The following is a 19,014-nucleotide window of genomic DNA, read 5'->3' as shown; positions in this document are numbered from 1 at the left end:
CTTGCCTCACAAAGTTTAAGTCAAAAGATGACCACAAACTCTCAACTTATTGGAGGGAATAATTAAGTAATCCCAAATGTTGTGGCTAAAGTGCTGGAGCACCTTGCTAAATGCCTTTCTTCCCGATGTTTAAGATCCCTACCATTCAGACCTCTAAGCTTCAAATCCTGGCTTTGCCATTCACTAGTTGTATAATCTAAACCTCTCTACCTCGTTAAAAACAAGGATGCTGATAGTACCTATTTCATAGGATTCCTGTGAGTATTAAATAGGATAAAGCCCAATGCCTGAATACAGACAGTGTTCAAAAAATATTAACAATTACCTGTGCTTATTTTGTTATTAGAAGACATCTTAGTTTCTCCATTATTATTCCTGCTTATGGAAATCAAGTTTTTAATCAAGTCATTGTGGTTTGGAGGAAATTCCTTTTTCTGCATTTTTGTATTCTATACAGTATTCCATATATTGTTATGCATATGGCTACTGCTTAAAAAATCAAGAAATACATTGCAGTCTCTCTGATATAATGCATTTTTCTGAAATGCAAATTAGCCTATATGCTATTGGCAAGCCAAGGAATAATGTCAATACAACATTGAAGTTGATTGAAACAAGATTCTTTTCTAGCAAGTTAATATTTTGGACTACCAAGGAACAGCTAACACAAATCTTACTAGCACAGTGGAACATGGCAAGGAATAGAATATTCTACATGGTAACTATTCACTTCAAAGTTTTCTCTTGGCTTAGTTTTACCACAAGTGTATCTTGAGCATGTTTATTCTCTGGTTTCCCCCTGTCTTTGTGTATTTTCTCTTTGTCATCTTCTTCCACCAACCTTTGAAAATGATCAAGTCCTAGATTTATTGTTAATTTTATTTATTACAAATTTAACATATTTTTTAACTGCATAGTTCATTTAGTAGAAATACTAATGTTTATGTTAGTGCTCTGGTTATAGGTTTTGCATGATCTGTAACAGTATTTTTTTCTCTCAAAGGCTTGTTATTTTTAGTGTACTTTTGCAGAATGCAAAACAATTTTAAAAAATAAATATGTGTTACATGTTATGGCAGAAACACCCGTGTTATGTCCAAGAAAGATTTAAATTGAATGAGTGAAAGCCACTTCTCTCTTCTTGATTATGCAAGGGCTTAACTTCTTCAATTATTTAACTTATACTTCCCTTATTCCCTCTCTGCTTACTGAATTATTCCTGTTAGCTAACAAATGCAATCCAGCATCTTATATAAAACAAGAATCCCCCCTTAACTCCACATCTTCTATACCACCATCCCATAGCAAAACTTCTCAGAACATTGTCTGCACATGTTGCCTATACTTCCTCACTTCCTATTCACTTTTCTAAGCCCACTTCAGTTCGGTTTTTATACATATTACTCCACTGAAATTGCCATTGTTAAAGTCCCAAAAACTTCCATATTGCTAGATTCAGAGGATAATTGTATTCTCTATTTTACTTCACCTCTCAGCAAGATTCAATATGACTGACCATTTCCTCTAGAATTGTACTCTCTTCTTAGCTTTAGTGACATAATTCCCTTAGAGTTTTCTTACCTTACCAGCTATTTTCTCTAGTCTCTGTTCTGGGTCTTCTGATGCCCATCTTCAAGATATTTAAATTTCCTAGAGTTCTGCTCTGAGACTTTCTCTGTTGCTTAATTTCTTTTTATCTGTCTTCAGCTGACCTCATCTTACTCAGTGGCTTTAACCTATGCCAGTGATTCTCTACTTTCTCTACTTTGTATATCTAATATAGACATTTCTACTGGTCTCCCAACTTTTTTTGGTAACTGTCTATTTAGCACAAACTCTTAGATACAATAAAGATGCTTCAAACTAAAACACTTCCAAACCGGAACACTTGGTTGATTTCTCCCCCAATTCTAGTACTTCCCTTAAATCTAGTACTTCCTCAGTCTTCACCATGTAATTACTGTCTAGCCAGTAATTACAACCAGAAATTTAGGAATCATACTTTATACTTTCTGTGCCCTCCAATCTGCCAATAAGTCCCATTGATACCACCCCAGTATATACCTGAAACCCATCAACTTTTCTTTATACTACCACTTCTCTAGACCATATGTCATATTTTGACTCTTAACCGTTTCCCAATATCTGCTTAAAAACCTATAGATTACATGACGACATACCTATCTATATATAGATAGATCAGTAGACGTTGAGAGAATGTGTGTGTACACACATATACTATACATACACATGTCTATGGTTTGAGTGTTTATCCCCTCCAAACTTCGTGTTGAAACTTAATTTCCAATATGGCAGTATTGAGAAGGGGGACCTGTAAGAGGTAATTGGTTCACAAAGATTCTACCCTCATGAATGGATTAACCTATTTATGAATTAATAGATTTATTGAATAATGGGTTATCATGGGAGTGAGACTGGTGACTCTAAAAGAAGAGGAAGAGAGTCTACAGCTTACATGCTCAGGCCCCGCCTTGCCATGTGATGCCCTGTGCCACCTACTAAGAAAGAAGTTCCTCACCAGTTAGGCCACTTGACCTTGGACTTCACAGTCTCCAGAACTTTAAGAAAGAAATTTATTTTCTTTATAAATTTCAGTCTCAGGTATTCAGTTATAGCCACAGAAAATAGACTAAGACATACATGAAAAGCCATCAAACTATATTAAGCAGAGGAATAGATAGATGATAGATAGATGATAGAGATATAGATATACATACACACTGTGTGTGTGTGCGCGCGCGCTTTCTTTTGCTTCACACAGTCTGGTGGCCCTTCCTTAGCTTTCAAATAAAATCCCAACACATTTTCCATGTTCTGCCAGGCCCTCATGATCTGGCACTCATGAGTATCTCCAATCTCATGGTATGCCATTGGCCTTCTACTCTCTATGCTTCAACCCTACTGTCCTTCTCTTAATTTCTACAATTCTCAAAAGTCTTTCTTTTTATGGGGACTTTCAACTTTCCACTGCTTGAAAATTCTTATCAAGATAGCCCTTGATAATTCTGAAGTTATCTTTTTCTTTTAAAGATAAATTGGCATCATGAGATTATTGAAATATATAGTTGATTGGTACAAATTCAATTTAGGAATTGAGAATATAAAAAATTTTTACTTTACGTTCTCTACTACAGACTTCTACTTAACTGTTGCCTCTTGGGTCATGCAGAAAAGATTTTCTTCATATATCTTTCTGGAACGTGACTGTGCTATTACCTGTGATAAAGAGGGCTGTTTTGTGTTTGGCAGCCTATTCTAGGGTGGGCCTTGTGTCAGTTCCTTCTTTTGTCCACCTGTCTCTATTTGAACAACATAAAACCCTCATTCATAGGTGCAGCATGACTTAACATGTCAGTCACTAGATGCAGTTGTAAATTGCAAACAAAAAAAAAATGGAAATGTAGATGTTGAAATAAAGATGCAATTTTTGGTTATGAAATGGTCATCTGAATGATCCATATTTATATTCATTTATTTATCATCAGTGAAAAATGTACAAATTTTCTAATTAAAAAACTTATAAATTCCTAATTATAATAAACTCTGCTCTATGGGAATGGCCACCAAAATGTCCCAAATTTTATGTCACTGCATCTATTTCTAATACTCAGTCTAATATTCTAATCACAGATACTCAATATCCATTTGTTGTCTTGAACCTCTATGATAATCTGCAAATGTTTCCTGTTTTGGATGAGACAAAGGAAAAACTGTGATGAATATCACTGGAAACTGCCTATCAGGGCCCCCTATTCCATGTTTCTCTGGACCTTTTTTCTTCTTCAGAATTTAGCAGTAGTTCTCAATCCTATCAGATCACATTTGATAGCATGCATTTATTCCTGTGTTTGTAAGGCATAAACCTGTAACCGTACTACAAACAGTGAGAATATTGCTGTGACACTGCATACTCTATGCACTCCCAACAATCAATAATAGAAAATAAATGGTGACCAATGATGCTGGAGAAAAGAATAAATTATATTTCTAGTTTCTCTGTAAAAATGATATTACAATATCTCTGTCTGATGAAGGGAGATCAAATAGCATGTAACAACAATATTTTGAAAAAGAAGAGGATAGTGGAATATCTATTTACTTTTTATGAGTTTTATAATGTTTATGTCATTTGTCAACTGGTATATTTTGTAATCTTTTGTGATTAATTTTCTTGTCCTAAATAGTAATTCTAATATCTAATATTGTATTCAAAAATTTCTACTGGATTTTTTAAGGAGGGCCTCTTAAATTGTTTAAGTTGCAGGGCCTCAAACTGGATCTATCTCTGCTACCTACACACACATATATTTTTTAAATCAGTAAAATTCCCAGTTTTAAAATAAAGAAGAAATAAAGTGAAATAACTTTATAATAAGAAAATATGTCCTTGATGAATATGAGTGCTACGAAAACAGACCGACGCGAGAATGAGGTATTGGTGACACAAATATCATGAACAGTGTAGCTACAGGTGATCTGGTTTCGTGAAACAGTGAAATATTCAAGGATGTTTTTCCAGTAAAAGCCAAGAATAATCTTTCCTCAATATACATGGTAGTTTCTTTTCTGTAAAATATAGTATATATGAGAAGTGCCAAAGATGATTTTGTGTTTATTTTTTACAGTCGTGTTTAAGGCTTAGATAATTATAAAATATCTGGCTGCACATTGAAAAGATGTGCAGAATCAGGCCAATTATTTAGGATGCAAGTCTGCCTTCAGTATTGCAGAGCATTTGTTTGCCTGCTGATGCTACAAATGTCTCCTGTATACCCATCATTGAAACAAGCAACCCTCAATACACATACACACATTCTCACGTATAAACTCACATTTCCTAAAGGCCTTTTGTAGGTAGTAACACAGAGTATGATTAGAAAGGTTCAGAATGCCTCCTGCCCCTCCCACTGTTCCCACGCTCACTCGTACCCTCTCTCACCCACTAGAAACACACGGGTCACAGAACTGTTTAGCCAGGGTCCTGAAAAATTAGGTCTTCAAAAGTTGCTTATTAAAATGCAGATGTCCTGGTCTGGGCTAAGAGCTCTCATCTTTATCTGCTAACAGCCTAAAAGGATTCCTTTAAGAGATTTCTGTTTCCATTTTGTAACTGTGTAATTCTGTAAGGAAGCATAAAATAAACCTGGCCTACACTACAGTTGGCTTGAGGGCTGACTGCACAATGGGGATTTCTCTGTCTAGTACCACACCTGGAAATGATCTTCAAACTTCCTAACTCCACTTCTGCAGCCATGCGTGCATTGGAGGTGTGGGTGTGGGTATGTGTGTGATGATGTCTGTCTCATTGACATGACTACTGCTGTGTGATCCTGGCTGCATCCTGTGAGAACACGGTTTTGCCTTCTGGACCCACCAGTGGCCTTCCGGGTTCTTCATCCTAAGGACAGACCAGGAGGATGGGAAAGGCTCTCTCTCTCTGCTGTTCTCAAGTTTAACTAAAGGCTTCTTGCAAAATATTTATAATATTCGTGAAAACTAATATATGCTCTGTTCTAACCACTTCACCACATTAACTCATTTTGTGCTGACAACTACCCTTAAGGTAAGTACCATTACTATTTCCATTTTACTGACTCAAACTTGAGAGCTTATTCCTAGCCTGGACTCTTAATTAATCTTGCACTTAATTTCTTTAAATTATCTGTGGGTAAATTTTTATTTTTATTCTTTTAATTTTTAAAAATTTAGTATAATATTACGATATTTCTTTAAAACTTTTTTAACTGGGTATGGTGGCACATCCTTGTAATCCCAGCTTCTTGGGAGGTTGAGGTGGGAGGATCACTTGAGCCTGGCAGTCAGAGACCACCTTGGGCAGCATAGTAAAACCCAGTCTCAAAAAAATGTTTTTTTACAAAAGGAAAACTTTTTTATACTACGACTTTCCTTAAGGATCTTCCTCAGAGGGTTTATAATATTGTTCTTCCCATTCTGAAGAAAATGTCAGCTCACTTAACATCTGTATCCGTTGGAAGACATGAAGGTAAGTTTGAAGCCCTTTGGGCTTCTTGGCTGGACTATACTATTTATAAGGCAGAGGTCATGATCCATTTGTTTGAGCCCACCTTATGGTTCAGATTGTACCCTTAACTACAAACACCACAAAGATGCTTCATCAGCAAAGTGTGAGTGGCTGATTACATATCTTGAAGGCAAGCAACTTGATATCTAGATGCCCACACCTATGCATTATAAAAGAGTGTACATTATGCTCAGTGATATACCTTGGATGTTCTGTGCCCTCCAAATCTCATGTTGAAATGTGGTCCCCAGTGTTGGAGGTGGGGCCTAGTTGGAAGTGTTTCGGTCATGGAGGAAGATCTCTTATGAATGGCTTGGTGCCTTCCCCATGGTAATGAGTTCACATGAGAGCTGGTTGTTTAAAGGAAACTAGAAGCTCCTTTTTCACTCTCTTTTTTAGTAGTCCTGAGATTTTCCATTTATTTCCTTTGGATTTTTTACTTTTAGACCCATTCAGGTCAAGAAAAGAAGTAAAAAAATATTAAAGCCACTGACTTTCTTGTGAAAATCTAACAGGCAGTCAGCATCTGCTATCGATGCTCTCTCTTGAGCAGAAACTCCTGTTCAGGGTGGCAAAAGAAAGTAAATGCAGCTGATATCCTCCTGGCCCTAATAACATAGAGGAAAAAGGAAAGAATCCCTCTCTCCTTTCTTCTTTTTAGGCATGTCTATGAAATATACATAGCTAACATGCCAACAGTACCAACATTGTGTGGCTGTGAGTTGAGATGTCAGGGCCTGAATCAAGAAAGGGAACTTACAGAACAGAAAGTTGGTTTACATCAGTGATTTCTTATTTGTGGGTTATGGAACCTGGGAATCCAAGGAATTTCTGCATGAGGACTATTAATCCATGTGCACTTAATCACAAAGTGAAGACTCAATGAATAAAGATATCTTTATCTATCTGTCTATCTGTCTATCTATCTATCTATCTATTTATCTATCTATCTATATATCTATCATCTATCTGGTCATGAGCATGGGTTCTTAAGCCATATTGCCAAGTTCAAATTCTAATTCTTTACATAGCAACTGTGTGCCCTGGGACAAGGTACTTAACCTCTTCATGTTTTGATTTCCTTATTCTTAACTACATAGAGTTGGTAGGAGGACGAAAATAGCTAAGACATGTTGCATAGTTAGCCTTGTATTTGATCCTCAGGGAGCGATCAGCATTTATTAGGCACATAAACATCATGAGCAGACAGACATTCTGCACTTTCATCATTTCATATTCAATTTCGTATGAACCTCACCTAGTTTTAGAGAACTTTGAGAATGAGAAAGAAGTCAGCAGATTGATTTGGTTTTTCTGCTTCCCAATTTTGGAGAAGGGCACACAGGCCAACACACTGTATAGGCTGAGCCTTGATCCTCCTTCTGCCAGCCATGTCCCAAAACACAAAAGTTCCTGCCAAAAGCCTCTCACACTGGATCCAGATGCAGGGGCACCTCACAGTCCTCAAGCCCTGTAGCTCATGCACATCCATTTGTTTCATTTTTCCACTGCTGCAAAGTGAAATATAGATTAAAGTTTCCAACATCAAATAACAAGTCCACATTTGGGGATAGTGATGTTCTTTATGTATTGAGCATGCCTGTACCCAGAATCAGAAGCAAGAAGTGAAATTTAGACACACCCTACTGATTTCAGCGAACACATGTTCCTGATGTGGACAGGCTGGGTATGAGATATCAACAGCACACTCCACCCACATAATGGATATGAAACTTGAAGGACATTTTTTTGATATAGAAGATAAAAAACCTGTGGAATTCAACTATGTATCAGCCCGTTCTTCCAGGGAGGAATAGAACTCTTGTTTAATCTTAGTGTTAATGTGTTCCTTCTGAGTTCTTGTTCTGTTCTTTTGGGTATCTGTAGTTTTATGCTATGGAAATTAGGGTATGGCTTTTTCTTTCTGACTTTGTTAATGGTTTGCTTTTTTTGGGGTGGGGGGTGTGCTGGGAAGATGGGTAGTTTGGTTTGCTTTTTAGGCTTTAATGAGCTGCTTTTATTGGACTGCTACATTTTTGCTGTTACTGCTACCAAAGCACTTCCTTTATTTCAATACTGGTCACTTAAGCAAAAGTTTTAGAATGATAAAGCCAAAGCTTCAGAAAGCTTTAGAAATGAAAGTGGCCTCTCTAACTCCAAAGCTGATACTCTCCGAACTAGGAATAGTACCTCTCGGTGAGCCCTGCTCCTTCTCCCATCTAAATAGGAGCTATTTAGACAACGACTTCAGAGGAAGCCTTTAAATAGACTATTTGAATCATGGTAAAATGACTATCTCTGAGAGACAATTTGATTATAGGTTCCATGTCCTAGGAAAAAGGAAACCAAAATATCCCCTGGACAAAGTCTCAACAAAGTGGTAAAGTAGAATCTTTCCCCATCTCTTCCAGGGCTTAGGGCTTCAAATATTGCCCGCTGACAGCACCTCAAAAACTGCATCTTCCCTATTTCCTCCTCCTTCTCTTCTCCAATCCTATCCAACAACTTTCTGCATTCTGTTCTTTCCTGATTATGCTCTCTTCTTCGTGACCATGGAGAGGATTGAGATTGTGTAGCTATATTAAACTAGCATAAGATGCTGTTTATCAAATAAAACATACTATGTAGTTTTATTTATACTATGACAATAACTTTAATCCAGTCAAAATTAATACTTCTCCTACAAGTCTTTAATAAATAATGGTAATAAAGAAGGCAGAAATGTGTTTATTGACCATCTTTTACATGCCAGATGCTGTACGATGCATTTTATTTCTTTTTTGTCTTATTAAATCCCATAATATAACCATGACCTGGATACCATTATTGTCCCTATTTTACAGGTAACCTTCAATCACATAAAGATTAGGAGCATTTGAATTCAGAACTTTAAACACAAACAACTTGTACTTTTCATAGTAACTTGCTGTTCCCTTTAAGGTCTGTCACTAAAACATAGCATGTCCTGGGCTCAGTACCTAACCTTTCTTATCTGAAACTTAAATTCCTATTTATTAACCTTTTTAGCCCTATATTTTCTAATTCCACAGAAAGCTAAAGGTTTTGGTTAGATCCTCATGTGGAATGACTGGTTTCATCCAATAGACTTAATTCAGCAGTCTGTGAGGAAAATCAGGGTATTTGGTTCCTCAAATACCCGGGAATGGTTCCTCAAGTGCTTCAGATGTGAAGTGGGTATAAGTCCGTTGTCCCTGTCTTCTTCAGAGTTTTGGTAAAGATAAAATAGAACACTCATGTAAAAGCAATCTTTGCAAATGACAAACCACTATAGGACATTAATAGAGTTTTCATCTCCAGTATCATCATTGATACCAGATCCTAGAAGAAAGTTCAGCCTTGACCTAGAGCCAAAAAACAGAAGTAGTAGTAAAGGAATCCTGCAGAAAGGCCCTGCTGTGTATTTAAAGGAGAAAGGGTGATAGTGTTGGAAAATTACAATATTAAAAGTAAACAAAAGCTAGGAAGTAAAATAAAATAAATTGTATGGCCTAGATCCCTGTAAGTAATGGTTTAACGTCTGCCTTCCTGTGTTCTGAGCCAGATTAGGGCACAGTAGAGAAAAAAGGAGTCTCTGAAAATGATTCCAATTTGGCTGGTCAGATAGCGGATCATCAGTGAATCAGATGAAAATTTGTGGATTTGTGGACTAACTGATCAGCAGGAAATTAAACAAGAAAAGTGTTGGTAACTCTGGTGAATCCCAAAAGAAATCAGCAGTTGCTAGCCATGCTCCTGAATAATAGTACATCATATGACTAAGAATTTGACTTAGGGGTTAGATTTTATGTGTTTGAACATTTAATAGCTGGCACCCCAAGAAAAGTTACTTAACCTCACTAAGATTCAGTTTTCCCATTTATAAAATACACATAGTGATGGTACATACTTTGTAGGATTATTATGAAAAATAAATGAAATATCAAATTTATTTAGGATAACACCTGGCATATGTTTGGTATTCAGTAATTAGTTGCTGCTGTTTTATTCTGCCCTCCCTTGCAACCCACTTTTCTAAGTTGTAAACTAAATAGTTGTATACTGATTGACAGATTTAAAAAAGCTTGTGATTGTGCTATACCCATGCCTCTCTCTCACCAGATTCCAGGTGTATATGTGGAGGGGGGATAGGGAGTGGAGTAAGGGGGTAAATATTAAAATTGCCCAGTTTGGCACCATCCTGAATATTATCTCTAAAGAAAGAAGCAAAACCAGGCACAGATGATGGGTTAACCAGATATGATACAGAAAACATTTCCTTCTGCTTTTTGGTTTTAAGCCTATATTTGAAGTCCTAGATCTCTCCAGCACAATCAGCACCAGGAGCTCATGAAGAAGATGGCTCCTGCCATGGAATCCCCTACTCTACTGTGTGTAGCCTTACTGTTCTTTGGTAAGTAGAGATTCGATTACCCCTCCCGGGGTCCTTAAAATTTCATGTATGTAGATCTCATCCCCACATCCAGATTCTAGTCCTCTGGCAATAAAGAAGACTGCTGGACACTAACTTATCCTTTCTGAACTTTTGCAGCTCCAGATGGCGTGTTAGCAGGTGAGTCCTCTGTTCTTGTTCCCTTGGTGTTTCAACATGTCTGGGCATTGCTTTTCTCTCACTATTTTCTTCGTCCCATCACTTCTGCTTTCTAATGAGTATGAATCTGTTCCTTGGCCAACCTACTTTCCCTCTCCACCTTACCTTGTCTTTCTTCTTTTCCCTGATTCATTGCATTCTCTCAAGTCATTCTCTCCTATGTCTGTTGCACATATACATGTCTCATTCTCTCTCCTAGACACTTTGACATAATCTCACTCCATAACTGCATTATTATTATTGCCATTTTATAATTGAATATGCTGAAACTCAGTGATTTTGTGGTGGTTACCTGGCTAAGGAACTGGATTCCAACATAAGTTCCTTGGATCTAAGTCCAGTTCTCTTCTGACTATATCACCCTTTTGTTATCACCATTTATCTACTTCTTTGGTCTCTGTTCAAATTTGCACTACATCCTCTTGTTCCAGGAAGCCATTCAAGACTGACTTTCTTAGTGCCTCTCACTACTTTCTGGAACTGACATATGTTTTTCACTCTGTGTATACTTACAATTAAATCGTCATAAATATTCAGAACTTGGAGAAACCTTATATTTCATCTAGTCCAATAACTTTACCCATCCAGAATTCACTCATTCATTCACATAATAAACATTTAATGTAGCAATGGTTGAACATGGCAGATAGTGTTTCTACCTCAAAAGAGATTGCAGTCCTCATTTACAGATACTGAATTGAAATGAACAGAGAAGTAGAGTGAGTCAGCTCAAATCACATAGCGAATTGGTTTCTTTGTTTTTAAATCTCCTGCATATGTGTCCTGCCTTTCTCCCTGTGTTGGGCATTCCCTGGGGCCACAATACTATTTTCTCAGTTCTTTAATCCTTCCCCTAGAAATTAAAACAAGGTATTATCACCAACAGTACAAGTACATGTTGACCACTGATTGTCAGAATATTGCTACATTTGTACTTTTAAGCCTGGACAGTTTTCAATGACTTTTTTCCTCTCTACATCTCTTTTCCTATTTTTATCTTCTTGAAGTCCCTCAGAAACCTACGGTCTCCTTGAATCCCCCATGGAATAGAATATTTAAAGGAGAGAATGTGACTCTTACATGTAATGGGAGCAATTTCTTTGAAGTCAGTTCCATGAAATGGTTCCACAATGGCAGCCTTTCAGAAGTGGCAAATTCAAGTTGGAATATTGTGAATGCCGACTTTGAGGACAGTGGAGAATACAAATGTCAGCACCAACAATTTGATGACAGTGAACCTGTGCACCTGGAAGTCTTCAGTGGTAAGTTCCAGGGATATGGAAATACAGATCTCTCATGTGAGTGTTGGCCCATCTGAAGACGGAAAAAAACAGGTTATTCCGAGAGTTAGGACACCAGAGTGGGATTCAAGGTCTCTCATTTAAGACCCCTGCATGTCTCTTCTACCCCCTTTCCTTTTGATTACTCGTACGCCTTCTTTCAATATTCTAGTCATCTCTCGCTATTATTCCGCCACCCTATTTTCCTCTGTTTTTTCTACCTAGATTCAGGTACATATTATGTGGTCAAACAGCATGACATATATGTGAACATTTCAAAGAGTTGTGTGTCTGGAATAGGACCAAAAGGTTTGACTTAAAGTTTTGCTCTGCATAATCCATATGTCATGACCTGAATATTATGTTGTACTCTTCATTATGAAACATATTTGGGTACATTTACTCATGTCCTCTATTGTTACTTAAGAACACATATTTCATGCTTGTTTCATCTTTATCACTCTCCTACTACCAACAATTAGCATAGCATGCTTAGGCACATGTGGCTTAATCAGCAAATGTTGAATAAACAAGCTAATAATTTTGAATAGTGACCAATAGGTCTCTTTTATACTCTATATTTTTCTCTTGAGTGAAAAAAAATGTTTCAACCTCCATATATAAATTCCAAACACAAACTAAAGCAATGTAGAATAGCTTATTTCCTTGAGTAGGTTCTAGAGAAGTCCTTAAGGATTGGTCCTAAATTAAATATGCTTATTATGCTAGCGATATTTCCTTCCAAAATTCTCCTTTAATTAATGCCTTTTAATTTTTACAAAAACATTAACCATAGAATGTGATTCTTGTCTTTCACTGACTCATTAGTGACAAATATTCGTTGAGTACTTACCAACTCCTAAGTATTGCTACCAATGCCTAAGTATTGCTACCAAGTCCTAAGTATTATGTTGGACATTCAGAATAGAATGTAGAACCAGATAGGACCCCTGACTTCTTGGAGCATAGAGCTATATGGGAAGAGGACATTAAACAAAAAATTACACAAGTAATTAATTTAAATTGTACGTGTTTTGAAGAAGTTTTTGTGACAACTATAATTAACACTAGAACTGGGAAGTTTCTGTAAGGTAAGAGAGAACAAAATAGATACTCTCCCAAGCTAAAATTCCTAAGAAAGACTGTTTATTTTCCCCTAACTAACTAGAACTAGCAACAGAATATCTGAAAGCAATTCTGGCTTTCAAGTATTCCATGTATGGACTCAGCAGGGAGGTCCGAGAGGCTTTGTGGCCCCAGACTGACTTTTCAGAAGGAGAAAGAATTTATCAGTACAGAAGACAGGCTCTAAGCATTATTTTGTGCCCTTGAAAAATCCACTTTATGAGCCAAAAAGTGGGTTAATGACAATTCATAGTTTCTGACACATGTTCTATGCATGACTGTCTTTTATCTATTCATTCTCTCCCTCTTCATTTATTGTTAAATAAATAACATAATGAATGTTCTTCAGACTGGCTGCTCCTTCAGGCTTCTGCTGAGGTGGTGATGGAGGGTCAGCCCCTCTTCCTCAGGTGCCATAGTTGGAGGAACTGGGATGTGTACAAGGTGATCTATTACAAGGATGGTGAAGCTCTCAAGTACTGGTATGAGAACCACAACATCTCCATTACAAATGCCACAGTTGAAGACAGTGGCACCTACTACTGTACGGGCAAACTGTGGCAGCTGGACTGTGAGTCTGAGCCCCTCAACATTACTGTAATAAAAGGTGAGTTGGTAAAGGAAAGGAAAAGCATCCACAGCAGGGGAAGGAAGAGAGGACATCTGAGCCTGAGTGGGTGCAGTTTGTAGAAGGGGGGCACCTGTGATACACTGGAAAGCCTACTAGACTTGCAATGAGGAGACCTGGGTGATAGTATATATCTCAATCTCTGTTTCAAAGTCTTGACTTGTTAAATGGTGATAGTAATACCTGCTCACACTATGAAATTTGTATGAAGATTAATGTAGTGATGTTTGTGAAATGACTTTGTAAACTGTTAAGCACTACCCAAGCATAACAGATTGTGATTACTATTTTGATCTCAAAGTCATCTGTTGCTCCTGGGGAGAACACTTATATTTATCAAATTGAAAAAAAGTTTCAAAGTTGAATGAAAAAAAGATGTAAAGAGCTTGAGGAGCCCATTCCAGCTTAGGAGGGCTGGGAAAGGAAACCAGCAAGTCAGTAAGTTGTGTGCCTGTATATTGAGGGAGAAGGGAATGGACTTGATATGGAGAGGGTAGGCAGGTGGACTACCTCTATGGCCTGCAAGCAAAACTGCTCTCTCCAAACTCTGTATAAGAGAGGGAGCCTGTGAAGTATTCACTTTCAAAGGAGAAAATTAGACTTTTCCTTCACACTGTACATACTAATGTCTAAAAAAGCATGAGGTCAAAATACAGAATTAAGCCCTAACAGTTCTATGTTAACTAAATTGAGATCTAAGTGCTATGTACTTGCCTCTAGGCTTCCAGTATCTTCATCTGTAAAACAGAAGATTTGGTCTAGACTCCATTAGAATCATTTGATGACTTAAAAAAATATATTGATGCTCATGTCTCATTTCTTGAGATTCTGATTTAACTGGCTTGGAGTGCAACCTGGGTATCTGTATTTTTCAAAGGTCTTTCACATAATGGCAATGTGTAGTCAATACTGAGAATCACTTGTCTAGGTGATCTTTAAATGATTTCTGGATGTATTGGATTCTGGATGTATTCTGAGGCTCTATAACTTGAGAATAATCACAAAAATCAATGCAGTTTATAAACAGACTAACAGAACCACAAAATAATAGAACTGGAAGGCAATTTAACTAGTGCAATTTCTTCATTTTGCCTAACAGGCATGTAAGAAATGATGACTGATAATTGAATAATAGGCATTGATGACTCCTGCCCTCACTTTGTCTCCTTTCCACCCCTTAATTATATGTGAATTCTGGTCTTGTCATTTCCAAGAAGGGGTTTATCATTCCTATAATCTTCCCCACTGGGCACACTGGCTACTGGAATTATGAGGAAATGCTCAGGACTCCCTATGGCTCCAGGGAGCACCAACAGAGCAACTCAACCTAGTGCTAATCTGAGTGTTTTCTCTATGCTCTGGATGCCACATCATGCTAAAAATGAAGGACAAAGCTTGGTCTTTCTCTTAGGGAGGATGAACCTCTGAACCTCATTCTTCAGTTCCCAATATGAATTATGTTTCTCATTGCATCTGTTTTCCACTACAGCTCAGCATGACAAGTACTGGCTACAATTTCTTATCCCATTGTTGGTGGCGATTCTGTTTGCTGTGGACACAGGATTATTTATCTCGACTCAGCAGCAGGTCACATTTCTCTTGAAGATTAAGAGAACCAGGAAAGGCTTCAAACTTCTGAACCCACATCCTAAGCCAAACCCCAAAAGCAACTGATATAATTACTCCAGAAATATTTGCAACATTACTTTTTTTTCCAGCACCAGCAATTACTACTCAATTGTCAAACACAGCTTGCAATATACATAGAAACGTCTGTGCTCAAGGATTTATAGAGATGTTTCATTAAACTGAGTGAAACTGGTTAAGTGGCATGTAATAGTAAGTGCTCAATTAACATTGGTTGAATAAATGAAGAATGAATAGATTCAATTTATTAGCATTTGTAAAAGAGAAGTTCAATTTCAATAAAATAAATATAAAGCCATGTAACGGAATGCTTCTAAGTATTCAAGGCTTCCTAGTTTGTTTTCTTCTAAAGGCAAGAACCATGCAGTTCTAGATTGGAAATATCCTTTCTTGACTATTGTAAGTGTGATCTAGGAATGAAAAGGCATAGGAGGATGCCAGTGAGGTGGATCATTTTTATGCTTCTTCATCAGTTTACTATATATAAACTTTCAGTTCTTGGCAGAATCAGGGACAGTCTCAAGACATAAGACTCTCAGGATGAAGTTCAGTCCAGGATTCCTCTGTGATTGTTTTGCCCCTCCCAAATTTATATCTTGAACTTATATCTTGTATCTTTATACAGCATCTGAACCAAGCATTTTGGAGAAATTCCAGCATATAATAATAACCAAAACCCTCAGCTGTGAAAACAGTCCAGGACTGAATAAGATTTTGGGCAAAAGAACTAGACAGTTTTGGTTTATTTTCCTTTTCATTTTATGTCTTCATCATATTCTTTGGAGGCTCATTCTTCTGTCATAGAGTAAATGGGATTAAGTTTTTACCTACGATTTATTTTTTAAATTTTTTGTAGAGATGGATTCTTGCTATTTTGCCCAGGCTGGTCTCAAACTCTTGGCCTCAAGCGATCCTCCCACCTCAGCCTCACAAAGTGTGGGATTACAGGTGTGAGCCACTGCACCTGGCCAAGTTTCTGCTTATTATAAAGCTATCCATTAGAAAGAGACTAAACCATACAGAAAAAGACATCAATTCAAATCCTGACTCTTCTACTTTCTAGATTTGTGATCTGGGAAAATCTTCTTATACCTCCATGGACTTCAGTATTTCATTTGTGAAAAAAAAAAACATAATAATCATCCTGTCTACCTCTTAGAGTTCTTCTGAGAATCAAATAAGAGTCTGTATTTGAAAGTTATTTGTAAATTGCAAAAATTTATACAAATTTAGGAACTTTTAGCACCTACATGAGACCCAGTCTTTGCCACCACTACCCCCTACCCCCATGACCCTGACCATAGAAATGTTTATACTCAGGGCTTAGAGAAAGCAGTAGGGAAGATGGGCAACATATTGCTGGTGCTGGCTGTGGATTCATGGAAATCAGTGAAAGATCAGAGTGCCTGTAGCTTGTCCATGCCTTAGAACAATTAAAGTATGAGGAAGTGTGGCTGGGGAGAAAACTTTTAAATATCCATGAGACCTACAAGTCCCATTTTTTCCAAGGAATGTTTTTGGGCCAGAAAGAACAGGGAAATTACTAAAACATTTTTTTCTTTTTTTTTAAACTTTGGATAAGGATCTGGTGTTGCCTTTCTTCACACTCTCCTCCACTTAAAAAAAAAAAAAAAAAAAAAAGTCTGGCCAATGGAGAAGAGATTTCTCCTCAGCAACAGGCCAGGCAAAGTTTCCCTGGGAGACTCCCTGATGTTGCTTCAGAATGCTTCCTCTGCCACCTCCCCAAGGTCTATCTTATGTTTTAGCCTTGGGACCAGGCTTTCCACCACATTCATTAACCACACCTTTCTCCCCAGTGCTCTACATAGCACATCAGCATTTCAGGCATCAGGCTAAACAGCAATTTACCCCTTTATTTCAGACAAGGGATTGAGGCCAGTGATGCAGAGTTCAAAACTGAGAGATTTGATATGGATAAGAAAGTCCGGGCTTGATCAGCTTGAGATACATTTTCTGAGAGATTTTCTAGGTTCTTGAGTACCACATTTCACTTTTATCTTCCCTTTACCCTCACTGCAAGATTAAGGGGACTATGGATAGAACACAGGTCTGGATATCCAATCTGTTAACTAGCTGTGATTGGGCCAAGTTACTTGCCAGTCTCTGAGATTCTATTTTTTCTTTGTTAAAACTAGGAGTCTGGTGGAGGTGGTCTCTAAGGTACCTTAGAGCTCAGATATTTTGTAATTTATTACTTTAAGTTCATATGTAGTAATTATCCAGGCACTAAGGCTCAGAATGCATTCCCCAAGAAGCTCCAGTGTAAAATTTTCCTTCGTCCTCCATACATTGGTCTTTTCTTTCACTGTGCTCTTCCGTGTACAGTATCTAAATTCCACATTTGTGCCAGACCTGTCTGGGTTTCTACTCATTTATTTCTACCCATTTTCTTCTCGATAGTCATACATGTCTTGCTCCAGAGGGAATGTGGAACATAGGGTCAGGGCTTGAGTATTTTGTGGACCCCTAAAATATGGCACTTATAAAGATGTCTTTACCCATGAAACACTTTTTACTATGCCAGAGATGGAGTACATGTGTTATAAAGATGATTGGAATAGAAATAATTCACTCTAGATTCACCCTTGTCACCCCCTTTATCACTTCCTTTCTCTTACCAAATTGGTCAAGCCCAGTTCATAGGGCAAAATTTGCTACCCCATGAATTGCTGTTCCAAATTGGCAGACAAAAAATCATCATGAATTCACAATAGTTAGGGGCTGATTTTCTGAAAAGCAAGTCAGTAGCTTCCCACTGGTGGCCAATGGAAGACAAACTCCTGTGACCACCTTCAGAGTGGAGACTCAGACAAATGGTACACCTTGTCAGTATATTGGGGAGTTGAGTACTTGAAGAAGGACTCTGATCTTTCCCTCTTCTCATTAAATGGGAAATGGTGACAACCTGGAGATGGAAGTTTTATGCTGAGGATGGCAGAGGCACCTGCCAGCCTGGGACTCTAGATAATCTCAGAGAGTCGGGCTGTCTTCCTGCCATAGCTGATCTGCCCAGCTCTGGACAGCTACTTACCAAGCAAGCCCAAGTCTCTATCTGGAACTTCATCAATCGCTACAACATTCCCACCACAAACCTTTTACTCTATCAATGTGCTCACCACAACAATTCACTTATATATTTCACTTATGACAATGACACTCTTCCCCTTTTTGAAAATTAAATGGTGTAAGTCCACTTTCAGTCTTTCCTGTTATTTCCAATTTTCAAATATCATTGACAATGGTCAGCAAGTTCTCTGCAAGGTACTAGCATCAGGCTGCAATGAAATGGTGACTGCTCACAGATAATTTTTTGAAAAGAAAAGAATGACTTCCTGTGGATTCTGAGAAAAGTTCAGATTTTAATTTTTTAACTAGTTTCCAAGAAGATAATACTGCACTGCTGCCAACCAAATTGAATCACAGTAAATATAGTTCAATAAATGGAATAAAATTATTTTAAATTAAAATACAGGAGCCACTGATCTGCATTTGCTAGAATATATCAGGGCTGAAAGTTTGAATTCTACACTTACGTTAATGGCTGTTTTAGAAATGAGATCCTAAAATGTTGCAGGTTGAGGTCCCCGGAAAACAGACACTGAGACAGAGATTTGAACACAGCATGTTTGTTAGCTCTCAG

General features: G+C 37.6%; 1 protein-coding gene across 1 annotated transcript; it reads left to right on the top strand.

The window, feature by feature from the left end:
• The first annotated feature begins 10,391 nt into the window (after positions 1-10,391).
• Positions 10,392-15,674, top strand: FCER1A (Fc epsilon receptor Ia). Its single transcript, XM_005541313.5, has 5 exons — positions 10,392-10,475; positions 10,614-10,634; positions 11,681-11,935; positions 13,428-13,685; positions 15,196-15,674. Exons 1-5 carry the CDS (start codon positions 10,412-10,414, stop codon positions 15,378-15,380), a joined length of 783 nt encoding a protein of 260 aa, XP_005541370.2. The 5' UTR covers positions 10,392-10,411; the 3' UTR covers positions 15,381-15,674.
• Positions 15,675-19,014: the final 3,340 nt, after the last annotated feature.

The sequence above is a fragment of the Macaca fascicularis genome, chromosome 1 (genome assembly GCF_037993035.2).
Source record: "Macaca fascicularis isolate 582-1 chromosome 1, T2T-MFA8v1.1".
NCBI classification, from domain to species: domain Eukaryota; kingdom Metazoa; phylum Chordata; class Mammalia; order Primates; family Cercopithecidae; genus Macaca; species Macaca fascicularis.
This window is presented reverse-complemented; position numbering and strand designations above follow the sequence as displayed.

What these genes read in the sequence shown, in the direction of transcription:
- FCER1A (XM_005541313.5), top strand. Translation starts at nt 10,412, where the DNA reads ATGAAGAAGATGGCTCCTGCCATGGAATCCCCTACTCTACTGTGTGTA. An exon ending in TCCAGATGGCGTGTTAGCAG is followed by an intron (nt 10,635 to 11,680) that starts GTGAGTCCTCTG and finishes ATCTTCTTGAAG; the next exon opens with TCCCTCAGAAACCTACGGTC. An exon ending in GCACCTGGAAGTCTTCAGTG is followed by an intron (nt 11,936 to 13,427) that starts GTAAGTTCCAGG and finishes AATGTTCTTCAG; the next exon opens with ACTGGCTGCTCCTTCAGGCT.